Source organism: Natator depressus, chromosome 10, assembly GCF_965152275.1.
Source record: "Natator depressus isolate rNatDep1 chromosome 10, rNatDep2.hap1, whole genome shotgun sequence".
Taxonomy (NCBI): Eukaryota; Metazoa; Chordata; order Testudines; family Cheloniidae; genus Natator; species Natator depressus.
The window spans coordinates 57509216-57522495 of NC_134243.1; the positions used below are offsets into that span (position 1 = coordinate 57509216).

The 13280-nt window shown below is 40.9% G+C and overlaps 1 protein-coding gene across 1 annotated transcript in view; it reads right to left on the reverse strand.

Moving 5' to 3' along the window:
* Positions 1-12566, reverse strand: part of LIPC (lipase C, hepatic type) — a 75829-nt gene extending 63263 nt beyond the window's left edge. Inside the window, exon 1 of the mRNA XM_074964755.1 lies at positions 12485-12566. Within this exon, the coding sequence (XP_074820856.1) occupies positions 12485-12566 (82 nt within the window). The remainder of the gene's footprint in view (positions 1-12484) is intronic.
* Positions 12567-13280: the final 714 nt, after the last annotated feature.

A 13280-nucleotide genomic window follows, 5' to 3' on the forward strand; every position in this document is an offset into this window, starting at 1 on the left:
CCATTTTTTCCCCGACATTCAGCTTCCCCCTCCCCCAAGATATATGTGGGGGCGGGGGGTAGGGGTGTATGTGTAAGTTCACCAAGCACATATGAGCGAATCCAGGCCTACTGACTGAAGAGTTGTTGTATTGTCCGCATGTTTTCAGTCTTTCCACTTTCTTTCTAATCCTGTGGGATTTATATGAGGGGTAAGGTGGAGGATATAAGAATAGCCATACTGGGTCAGACCAATGGTCCACCTCGCCCAGTAGCCGGTGCCAAGTGCTTCAGAGGGAATGAACAGAACAGGCAATCATAAAGCGATCTCTACCCTGTCATCCACTCCCAGCTTCTGGCAGTCAGAGGCTAGGGACACCCAGAGCACGGGTTGCATCCGTGACCATCTTGGCTAATACCCATTGATGCATTTCTCTCTTGGGGGCTACTACTTTGTGTCATGTTTTACACAATATCTTGTTTCTTAATTCCTGTAATAGCTGTACTTTATTCTTCATAGTATTTGTATCTCTGGATTTAAGATTTCCCTGTGGATTGTCTCTTAATCCCAATAAAATCACTGATTTTACATATTATTTTTTCTCCCAAATAAATCCTCCGGCAGCTCCCTCAATGAAGTGGCAGTGTCTTTTAATAATGAGAGCTGCTGTCAGGCTTCCGTTCTCATGGCACTTTGTTAGAATATGCATATAGTGCATGAGAATGATGTGCTGGTGGACTTTTATCAATTCTTAGACCACTTCATAACTGATATCAGTTTGTTTTTGGACCTCTGAGTCTGCCCTGATATTTATAGTTCAGATTTTTGGAGGAGGAGTCAATTTTCATGTATATTCAGACTCATAAAGCACAGACCTAAAAGTACTGTACATTGTCATGATTGAGCTGAGTGTGTGAATTATCTGTTTGTGACCTGTTATACCACATATAACACATGGTCTGTAATTAGTAGGACCAAATGAATTTTCTTTACAAATTCTTAGACTCTCTGTGGAGAGTTTCTTTCCTCTAAAGTTTTGTTTTTATCTGATCTTTGCTTGTATAGCCATTTTGGGTACATGGGTCAAATCTTAATTTACCAAAAGTCAATTTGCATTGGTGATATTTGTATCTTGCTTGTAATAATGAGAATGGGAGTTAGATCTTAGAAGTAAGAGAATTCTGCATTGACTTGCATGCCTCTTGGCTGCAGGTAAAGAATTCAATAGCTTGTAGGATTGCTAATTAAAGCTAATAATAACTTCACTGACCTGCCTTGGAACTGAAATGCCGAATAGAAATTGCTCTGGTCCTTGGAGGACTGAGATTTTGTTTCTGTGAATGTGTTTGGGAAAGCTCATGCTCTCATGGTTCTGTATTTAGTATAAATTCAGAGTAATGATCTAAGGAGGGGGGAGAGAGAGAGAGAGATATGGGGAAGAGAAGGGCAAACAGATCTGTCAAATCTATTCCACAGTAGGGTATTACTTACAGAGGTTGATAGTCTGAGTTAAATCACCTTGTTAAAAGTGGAAATATTGAAAAGAAAACTGGAACAGGAGTTGGATCATTCATTCATAGTTAAACATTCTCTCCAATACTTAGAATTAATTTGCGTAAGTATGCACAAAGGGGTCTGAGGGAAATCTAGGCTTTAATTTGGGCAAGTGTCCAGAGAGCTCAGAAGTATTTTAACTGGCAGACTAGATTGCTGACTATGGAGAAAATAATTATATTAGCTCTAGTTTTTCAAGGGGAAGTGTGCCCTAGACCACCTTAATGTAAATATTATTAGCACCAGACAGAAATGTCCCCACCCCCCTTAAACCTTTCACAAGCCATCAGCAGGGTGACAGAACTGTTTCCTTCTGCTTTTTTTTTCTTGCTGATGAAATGATTAGAAATCAATCCATGAAATTAGAGGAGAAAGATGCCCTTTAAATTCTAATGGAGCCAGTAGTAGTAGTAGTACTTTATTAAACAAGTAGTCCAACTGAAACTCATAGGACTACTTGTGCAGAAAGGTCCTACTCAAAGGCAGAATTTGAGCCCTAGATTTTAGGGTTATCTTTACAAAAATTATGTTCCAAACAGTCTACAGTTGACCAGTACGTGGTGTTCACTTTGGCAAGCCAAGGTCAACAAGAAAGAAATGAAACACCATGTGCGCTGAACAATGCTCACAAATAAGGACATTTCAAATTCTGTATACTGAGCATACAGAGTTTACTAAATGAAAGAAATTTTGCTCTCTGTGAGTTAAATTCTGGCACTTAGCCATAGCTCTGCACTGGTGAATATGTAGAGCTACCTTAGGGTGACTGGACAGCAAGTATGAAAAAAAAATCAGGATGGGGGGGGGAGGGTGGTAATGGGCGCTATATAAGAAAAAGCCTTGAATATCAGGACTGTCCCTACAAAATTGGGACATCTGGTCACCCTAAACTAAGTTCACCCTGGGGAGTACAGGGAGGCTTTCAGAATAGCTCCTAGTGCACAGAAGCATGTAGTCTGACCAGGTCGGGCCAGATGGCTACAGGAGAGTGATAGAAGACAGATATATTAGCCCCAGATTAAGCAGGTCCCTTTTCCCTGGGTAAGGTAACAGGGACAGTTCCAGAACAATTAGGAACTTGCTGGAACCAATTACGGCAGGCAGGCTAATTAGGATACCTGGAGCCAATTAAGAAACTGCTAGAATCAATTAAGACAGGCAGGCTAATTAGGGCATCTGGTTTAAAAAGGACCTCACTTCAGTCAGTGGGGGGTGTGCTGCTGGAGGACTGAGGAGTACAAACGCTATCTGGCATCAGGAAGAAGGTCCTGTGGTCAGGATAAAGAATGTGTGGGGAGGAGGCCATGGGGAAGTAGCTGTCACACAGCTGCTACAAGAAACACTGTAGACAGCTGTGATCCACAGGGCTCTGGGCTGGAATCCGGAGTAGAGGGCGGACCTGGGTTCACCCCATCCCCCCAACTCCCTATTGGATAGGGGAGGAGTTGTCCTGGACTGTAGGTCCCACCGGAGGGGAAGGTCCCTGGCCTGTCCCCTGACCCACTAGGTGGATCAGCAGAGACTGTGGGGATCGTTCCCCTCCCGTTTTCCCCATGCTGGCCAGTGATGAGGTTAGCTGAGTGAACGGAAGGTTTGAGCCACTAGCAAAAGTGGCCAAACTGAGGGCTGTTGTGAATCTCTGAGGCAAGCAAATCCGCCAATAAGTGCAGGACCCGCCAAGGCAGAGGAGGAACTTTGTCACAGTAGGTATGATATCCCCCTTCAAGAAGGGTGATATAATCCTCTCCTTAAATTTATTGCAGCAAGACCATTTCTAAAAAGAAACATGACCCCCAACACTATGGAGTCACTGTGTGAGGAACTGAGTACCTCAACACCCATAGATATGGTAGTATCCTTCGCAGAAGGGAAAAAAAAAAGGCAGGACTTGGTGGTAACTAATATAAAGGAGATTCTTAAGCGAAGCCGCTGGGCACAGATGCACTGTGGTTTTCTATCTTCAAAACTAAGTAGAGCCTGTGCTGCTTATTGTCACCATTTCCCCAAATCCCAGCCTGGACTAAGTAGAAATGGAAGGGGCTGATTACTACACTTCATACTTCAGTGGCTATGGAGAGCACTCGAATTTGTAGGATTGAGTTCTTGACATCTAACATTTAAAAATAGCAGAAAGTTAACTAGTTTCTCCACAGGAAACCCTGCCCCCCCTTTGCACTCCTTTATGCATGGGATGGAGGGAACTAAATACAAGTATGGCAGAGAAGACAGAAGAAAGGGAATGGAGGTTTTGTGACATGCTTCTCCCTCCCTATGAAACAGCCAGCAGGAATTCCCTGTACCCTGTCTCTGCAGCTTCAGGACTCCACGTGACTTGCTCTTAATCTTTTTTTGCTTGTCATTTTTATGATTCTATACTATATTGCATATTTCTAGCTCAATTTATATATCCAGCAGTCTCCCGTCAGCGTCGCATAGTGTGGACCCCATGGTAAGTAGGTCTAAGCTACGTTGATTTGAGTTGCACTATTCACATAACTCAAATTGCGTAGCTTAGATAGACTTTTCCCTTTAGTGTAGGCAAGGCCTGAGTTACTCAATTCAGTCCCTTACTACCTAAATTTGTACTCTGAAAGTAGCCAAAGGACTCCAAAACTTTCCAGAAAGAAAGTCTGGAATATCTTCTTTTATGTTGGTGTGAGATTTCTGCAACAAACTCTCTTAATAAGGATCTGTGCCAGCTTCCATTGAAGTCAGTGGCAGGTTATCCATTGAATTAACAGGAGCTGGCTCTAGCCCAATAGGAGATTCCAATATCCACCGTAGTTTGTGTGCTGTAGTAGAACATCTAATGGTTAATACTTAGTCCTGCCATGACTGCAGGGGACTAGACTAGATGACCTGTCAAAGTCCCTTCCAGTCTGATTATTCTATGAAGTGTGCATGTAAACCAAAATTTTCAAGCTTGCGTGCCTATAGTCTGGCACCTCAATCCATAAGTAGGTCCCTAAAAACCCTTCAGTTAAAGCACTTAACTGTGAGCAATCAAGTGTAAACATTTTTGCCCTGCTGCTCACAACCTCACCCCACTAATACAGCTCAAGGGCAAGTGGAGAGATGCTTTCTGCCAGATTTAGAACCCAATAGAAAAGTCACAGGTTCTGTATTTAGAACGGAAGAGTTGACATTCTAGATCCGTTTAGCTCTGGAGAAATACGAGGTCTAGTCTGCTTGATTTGTTTTATTTTTTCTAGCCACATTCCAGTGGGGGCAGGTGGGTGCTCAGCACTTTTGAGTCCATAGTTAAGCATGACTTTCAAGTAGGTTCCTGTTTTAGCACTTCTCTAATCACATTTGTATATAAGATTCCATTCTGTAGATATCCTCAAATCTGACAGAAGTAGAAATCAGCCCCAATTTTCAGCCCCAGTAAATTCTGCTATTACTGCTTATTCTCTATTAGATAAAAACCTAAAGACTGCAGTGGCCAGATTCTGATCCTAGCTACCCAATAAAAAAAAATTGGGAGCATCTCCGTCAACTTCTGTGACTACTTTTTGACCAACTCCTGCACAAGAGCAGAATTTGGCCTTTGTTTTCTTAGTAGTGACTGTAGTGATTTGATTTGTAAAACTGGCAAAACTGTACTGTTAGTAACTAAAGGAAGCACAAAAGTTCCATACCACACACATGCACATCTTACATTACATACTTTTTAAAAACCTCATCAAAGCAAGCTGTCACCTAGGATTTCCCATGCAGCACCTCTTGTTAATTCCTCAGCTGTCATGACTTTGATCTCATTTGCTAAGAAAATTCCAATCTATTATTTTCCTTACAAAAAAAAACTGTTCTCTGTTAAAAGAACAAGCTTGCATAATGATGTAGATTTCAATTTCTATTCCCCGGTAAGCAGAAGGTGAGCATGATGGAGATGGAGCACAATAAATTACTGAGTGATGAGCCAGCTGGCTCTCAATGCAGTATTCCACTACAGTTGCTCCCCAGTTGCTGGTATGTATATTGGCACTTAAGACTTGCGAGACTGATAATCTAAGTTCCCTTCTCTACTTTAAGTCTAGATGGCCATTTTACAGCCTTCCTACAACCGCATAGCTGCACCATCCCAGGAGCAGACCAGAGAATGAATTGGTTGGGTTACCTTCCACCCAAGCACAAGGGAGGAATTATACTTTATCCTTTTCACAGAACAGTTTACTGCTCCCACTGCACCTGTTCATCTACTTTGGGGGTTGAGGTGGGTTGAGCCAAAGTCAGTGAAGCAGCACCATCTTCCCCTCTGTAGCTGGTGTTACAATCTGAGCAGGCTAAACAGAGGTGACCTTACTCCCCTGCATGGCTGAGTAAAAGCTGTGACAATTTAGCTCTCAATGGTGAGCCTCTGTTCTGGGTCCAGGTAAGCTACTGCTAGCCAGCTCTCTTAATTATATGCACTTGTGAAACTGGGATTAACAGCTATGGAACTCTGTTGTAGGTTAGACATACACATCTGAATAGGAACTGGCTGATTTAGCCAAGATCAGTCTTTGTTATATTTCAGTTGCCTGAAAAAGGTTTGGTAACCACTTTCCCTAGTGAGCTTCCAGGGGATAGCACTTGGGTTGGAGTCTAGGACTTGTCCTTTTAAAATGGGGTTTAAATAGCTCATAAGTTCAATAAATATGAAAAGCCCCTTAGATTCTTCATAATACAATTTAGCAGAGATACATAGTTTACAAATCAAGTATCTGAGATAAGCTGTAGGTTAAGCTTCCCTCAAGATGTCTTACAAACATCAGTTAGTTCATATTTGTATATATTTCCCCATATCTGTAATAAACAATATATCACTACAGAGGATGTAATCAGTGGTGAGAAATGCAGTACTTCTCAAGCATTCCCCTGGATAACAGTAACAGTCCTAGACATAGTCCATTCTCAAATGGTTTAAAAATATTTCATCAGTACAATGTAAGCTCTGGAGTGGAAATATTGCTAGTATAACAAAATATTTTATGTATTTGATATGTAGTGAATACAGAAACTCCCCGGGGGGTCTCAAGCTATTGCCCTAGGTTAAAATTTAGTTACATAAAAATTAAAACTACCAGCTTCTTCTCATCCCCAAATCAGAAAATAGCCAACTAGAGATGAGATCAAACCAAAACAATACCCACTTGACCCTCTAATACCACACCTTACCATGCCTTTCCCTCTGAGAGTCCTGTAAAATATAAACATTAGTGTGTCTATAAAAAAACATTTTTAAGTTTCCAGGCAAATAGGATTTGTTCCTGAACAGTATCTGAAGTTTAAGTAATTGCCAACATTTATTAACATGGACATCCTGGTAAATCAAAATTCATCTGGACTGTTTTTTTATAGCCAACATGTATTGTAAGTGATTGAGGAGGACAAATTTACATTTGACTGGACTCCTAATTGAGTGGCCTTTGTGAATGGGGAGTTATGAACACAGAGTTAAACATTAATTGATGTCCTCCAACATGCCTCATGACCCATCATTACCCAATGGTAGAGCAGTGGCACTTGAAATATGGAATTAAAATCACTCAGTGGCACGCTACAGAACATTTGACCTGAAATAAGAGAACTATGGGTAAATTACTTAATATACAGAAGTATGAAACAAGAAAAGGCACTTGTGGCACCTTAGAGACTAACCAATTTATTTGAGCATAAGCTTTCGTGAGCTACAGCTCACTTCATCGGATGCATACTGTGGAAACTGCAGAAGACATTATATACACAGAGACCATGAAACAATACCTCCTCCCACCCCACTCTCATGCTGGTAATAGCTTATCTAAAGTGATCACTCTCCTTACAATGTGTATGATAATCAAGTTGGGCCATTTCCAGCACAAATCCAGGTTTTCTCACCCTCCGCCCCCCCCCCCCGCCTCCCCAAACTCACTCTCCTGCTGGCAATAGCCCATCCAAAGTGACCACTCTCTTTACAATGTGTATGATAATTGAGTTGGGCCATTTCCAGCACAAATCCAGTTTTTCTCACCCCCCCCACAAACTCACTCTCCTGCTGGTAATAGCCCATCCAAAGTGACCACTCTCTTTACAATGTGTATGATAATCAAGGTGGGCCATCTCCAGCACAAATCCAGGTTTTCTCACCCCCCCCACCCCCATACACACACAAACTCACTCTCCTGCTGGTAATAGCTCATCTAAAGTGAGCTGTAGCTCACGAAAGCTCATGCTCAAATAAATTGGTTAGTCTCTAAAGTGCCACAAGTACTCCTTTTCTCCCTACAATGTGCATGATAATCAAGGTGGGCCATTTCCAGCACAAATCCAGGTTTCCCCCCCCCCACACACACAAACTCACTCTCCTGCTGGCAACAGCTCATCCAAACTGACCACTCTCCCCACAATGTGCACGACAATCAAGGTGGGCCATTTCCAGCATAAATCCAAGTTTAACCAGAACGTCTCGGGGGGGTGGGGTAGGAAAAAACAAGGGGAAATAGGCTACCTTGCATAATGACTTAGCCACTCCCAGTCTCTATTTAAGCCTAAATTAATAGTATCCAATTTGCAAATGAATTCCAATTCAGCAGTTTCTCGCTGGACTCTGGATTTGAAGTTTTTTTGTCAGCTCTGTTTTTATATATTTGCTTAGCATAAAATGTGTGGAATAACATGCCACGGAAGCAGAGCCTTGTGGAAGTCTGTCTACCCCAAAGCTATAATGACTGGAAATAGGAGCCTGTTTGCTGCCTTGGGGCCTTATTCTGACACCATTAGTCCTATTGTATAAAACCTTACTTTGTGAGTGGTCCCAGTAATTTAGCTGCAGAGTAAGGTACTATGCCATGGGAATAAGAGTGGGAGAATCAAATTCTTGAACAGTAGTAAGTCATAGGACTTATGTGGTGCAAGGTGGCTTAATTTGTTAGAGAGAGTTGCATGTATGAATAGATTCTCCATTCATAATCCATTTCAACTGGGTTCCTCTTTGTCACGTCCTTTTTGGTATTTACCGTTTGTTGCACTTGGTGTAGTTGTATCTGAATCCGGAGGCCAATTAGAAAAGTCAAATTCATTTTGTATTACTGGTAAAAGACGAATTCAACTGAACTTAATTGAAACTGCACAAGCAACTTGAACAGTGTGTGTGCATGTGCAGGTGCTGTCAGGTTGCCATAGATCCACCTGCCGAGACCGTGGAGCGTGTCACGCCACATGCATTGCTTTCCCAGAATAAACTTTCATTGGCTGATCATAATGTGAGGTCATGAGGCTGTTGCTAGCTGCTTATGAAGGAAATTAGTCTTCTACAAGTTAACACTTTCAGGGAAGTTACAGCACACTAACGAGTAAGAACTGGAGCAACTTTTATGAAATCAGAGTACTTAACAAGAGTTCATAACTGTGTAAATGGCCTTTGTTTTTCACAAATGCATTGTTGGGTAAACCATTTTAGAGGGAAATTCTTCAGTAAATTTTTTTTTAAAAGGGGAATAGTATAAAGTTTATTTTCCACATCTACCTGAAGAGGAGCATAATTCATTTTGGCCCAGTGCCAAAGTAATGAATCTTATCACCCAGACTTGGCATGTGCAGATAGATGGCCCCTTTTGTCTCTCTTGCCAGTTATTGCTTATTCTGCTAGGAAATCTTATGCATGCTGCTTGGAAGTGGCTGCTGGCCCATCCAAATACTGCCACATTCTCTGACTACATATGAAGCCTTACTTAGCTTCAGCAAACCGTTCTCAGCTGTAGCTAATACATAGGAAAAGAGGTCACTACACTAAGGCTACTCTGCTGAGCAATATAAAGTTGAAAACTGCATTATTAATGTAGTTAATGAAACCCCACTATTAACCCTGAAACTTCAAGCAGATTCAGCATAGCTCTCGTATGACAAAATATGCCACATAAGCCAGTGGTAAACAACAACAAGCATTGGCGAAAATAATTAATAATGAATGTATCTATTGACTGATATTTCCCATTAAAACGATATCACCTATTCTACTTTGAAAGGAATGAAGAAAACCACAAACAATTAACATTTCTGCAGTGCTGCATAGATGCACTACTGTATTATCAAGAAAATGTACTTTGTTCCAGTTTTTCTAGTGTGCTGTATAAGTGATCGCTACTGTGTGAATAGTAGCGGGAAAAGGAAAGCAATGCACACGTCAAGTGAATACCTTTTATGTTTTCTTCTTCTGGTGAATGTAAGCCCCTCATTAAGATGTTCAGTCATTTGTATTAGAAGAAAACATTGAAGCTTGTTTGATGCATGGCTAGTTCTTTGTTCTAGACCCGAGTATTGGGTATTTCCATGAACAAAAGAAAAGGGTCTTTAATTAAATTGGACTGAAGTTATATTTTGGATTTCAGTGGGAAAGATTGAGGTCTGGAGTTTCACTTTTGCAGTTGCCAGATCTTGAAAATCTTCAACGAAGCCCTCAAAGACGCAGTAACCTTTTTAGGTGATAGAACTCTTAATTCCAAAGGACTTTGCTGCTGTATGTCTACACAGTATCTCTAATGAAATGCATCCACTGATGGTGTGGAGGGCAGCAGCCAGCAAATCTATAGCACGTTGTCCAACAATGGGGAATTTTGGCAAAGGATGCAAGGAATGTAATGGGATCTGGGTCTTCAACATCCAAGCAGAGACCAGTCAGACCAATCCTTGGACCAAAATTTTCAAATGTGGGTACTTAAAGCTTAACTCCTAAATCCATATTTAGATGTCCTAACCTAAAAAGCCTGACTTTTCTGAGGCAACAGTGACCCACAAATCCCACTGAAGTAAATGACATCTGCTAGTGTCTTTCCATTCTAAATACCCTCACACAATAAACTACCCGGTGCTTAATTTCCTTGGTGAGGGGCCAAGTCTAACCTAACCATAAATTCAAATCCAGTTGAAAGGAGTGTCATTCTATGTATTTCAAACCTGAAATTTAGACTACTGTTCACACTTTGATTATTCTTTTTTTAATCCTTAAAAATAATAATGGTTATTACTTGAATAATTGAGAATAACTCCATTGAGGTCAAGAGGTATAGTGGTATAAAACTGATGTGAGATAAGAATCTGATTCTGGTATGCAAGGCTGCTGCAACCAGACTTTAACCTTTGTAACTAAGCTCTGCAGACCATTCTAGCCATGTTCTGTGCAGATGAGAACAGAGCAGACTTTTTTTTTTTTAAAATAAATTCTTAGCTTTACCTATTCTTGTTTCTTAAATCAACCGTATCTCGTTTAAAAAAGACTAACGTTGATGTGCTTGCTAACTCTAATGGGACACATGCTTAATGTGCTTCTTAGAAGACTAGGTAGATTCTAAGTTAGGGAAACAAAGAGCAAACAAGTGGAGTCCATTGACATAATTGTGCCTAGATTACAAAAAGGAATGGTAGCCTTGTTATAAAAGGTGCCAGAGGTGGTAAGGGAGTGGGAGTGGGCACTGGCATCAAGTGAGCCTTCTGACCTTAGAGACCTGGGGTACAGTGACCTGCTGTCATGTTTTTGATGAATGACCTGAACTTTTAACACACAAGGTTTTGTATGGAGATAATCAAAGCTTACGTTACAAACCCCAAACTACAAACAAATCTCCATCTGAGTTGTATTAAAAATTTGAAACTCAGTGTAGGCCTGCAATGTTTTGCTAAGAGTTGTCAGCCTTTTAAGTACCTGTGGCCTAGCTGTGTGGGAACCTGGAACAGATTATAGTTTTGAGTGAAACTGGTTTTGACTGAGGTATTTCTTAAAGTTTTTGTTATGTCAGAAAGTGGAAACACAAAGTGAGGCTTGGGGTGCAGAACCCCCTCCCCCCCCCCGAATTGAAATCACTGTGCAAGTGATGTGTATAGTATCCTCTGATGGGAAATAGTTAATAAAATTGTTATCATAAAACCTTACACAGCTACCAACAAAGGACGTACTTCTACTGCCGGTGTACAACTCTACATCTCACCCAGGGGCGGCTCTACCAATTTTGCCGCCCCAAGCAGTCGCTGCCGAATTGCCGCTGCCGCCCAAAAGGCACCACCCCATTCTAAATGCTGCCCCACGCACCTGCTTGCAAAGCTGGTGCCTGGAGCCAGCCCTGATCTCACCTCAGTCTAGGGATGAAACTATATTATCCCCTCCAGATTTAAAATATTGGAAATAACCTTAGATAAGAAGGAAAACTGCTACTTAGTATTTATGGTTTACAAGGTTGAATATGAAATTAACTTTGGCAAAGTAGCAGGGCCGGTTCTAGGTTTTTTGCCGCTCCAAGCAAAAAATTTTCAGCCCCAAGCTCCGAGAGCGCAACTGCCCAAGCCAAAAAAAAAAAAAAAGGGGGGGGGGTGGCCAGAATGCCGTCCCTGGAATTGTGCCACCCCAAGCATGTGCTTGCTTTGCTGGTGCCTAGAGCTGGTCCTGCAAAGTAGAGAGGTTTAGTACTATTTTGTGGTTGTCATATTCCAATAATCAAAAGGACACGCCGACATAAAATGGCACACTCCCATAGAAAATGGGGGTGCAACAACTTAGATGATTCTACACGCAACTCCTCCAGCACAAGATTTCAAAGATATACCCCTTTCACTCCAACAGCACTCCACCAATAAATCAATTAATGAAGCAATTTGTAAAATTTCTGGAGACCTTTTTCCCTGTTTTAGAAAATATTCTTTCACAGAACAGATTGCACGATTGGTTCAAGAGAGTTTTCAAACAAATACATTTTTTAACTTAACTGTCGTCAAACATGTTAGAGGTCAGATTACCTTACAGCTACATTCTTTGAGAATGGTTTCCTCTCATTTAAAAACAGCTACATTTTCTTATAAATGTCATTTTAATGGCCATGCATTTGATTAAGAGAACATAATGTTCAAAAAAGCATGCTGAGTCCCAAAGAGTCAGTATCTCAATCTTTATAGCACAAACTTTGAAACAAAAATCATGATTGGTAGTTAGCCAGTATATTACCTTTTTTCTTCCCTCCATGTGTATTTGCTTGAGTAAAGATGAAGTAAAGCAACAAAAGTGAGAGAAATCGGAAACTTCTCATTTCTTCTCTTTCCACACGAACACTGAGGCTTTCACTACTAATTTTCTGCTGCCAAAGAGACATGGAAGATTATCAATACTTTGGAAGGAATGGTTACCCATTAATCGTTAACCTTTAACCTTTAAGTGTTCTGTTCACTGTTCCAATATTTTCCTTCTGTGCCTCACTCTAATGTGAACTGAATTTGCTTTCATCCAAATACATTTTCATTTTATGTTGCTTTTGGCAGAAATTAAATTTAGAGCTGGATCCCTACCTTATTCAGCAATGCTCAGTTTTGAACAGATCACAAGGAGGGTGAATATTCTGTTCTGAAATGCAGCTGAAGGTGGCGGGTAGTTAGCTCAGAGTTGGTTGGCTCAGTCTGAACATATTGCAAAATGACTAAAGGGAAAAAAAAAGACTAATCTAAATAGTTCACAAACCTAGAGACATCCAAGTTGGGGTTTGTGTGTGTAGAAGGGAGCCAGTGGGGCGTGGGGGGAATCAAATGTGATACGCTGAAATGCCTCACTTAATAAATAGTTTTGCTAACTTCAGTGCTATAATAGATAACTGCTCTTGTACAAGAAGAAAATGTTTTTTTAGTTTAAAGTAAGCAGGCAGATTTTTATCTTGTGTGAGAAATTCATTAACAAAGCACAATTAACTGACATTTCCCTTCATTAAGAAGTGTAGGGGTCACTACAAAGAAAAGTCATTGTTTGTATGGTA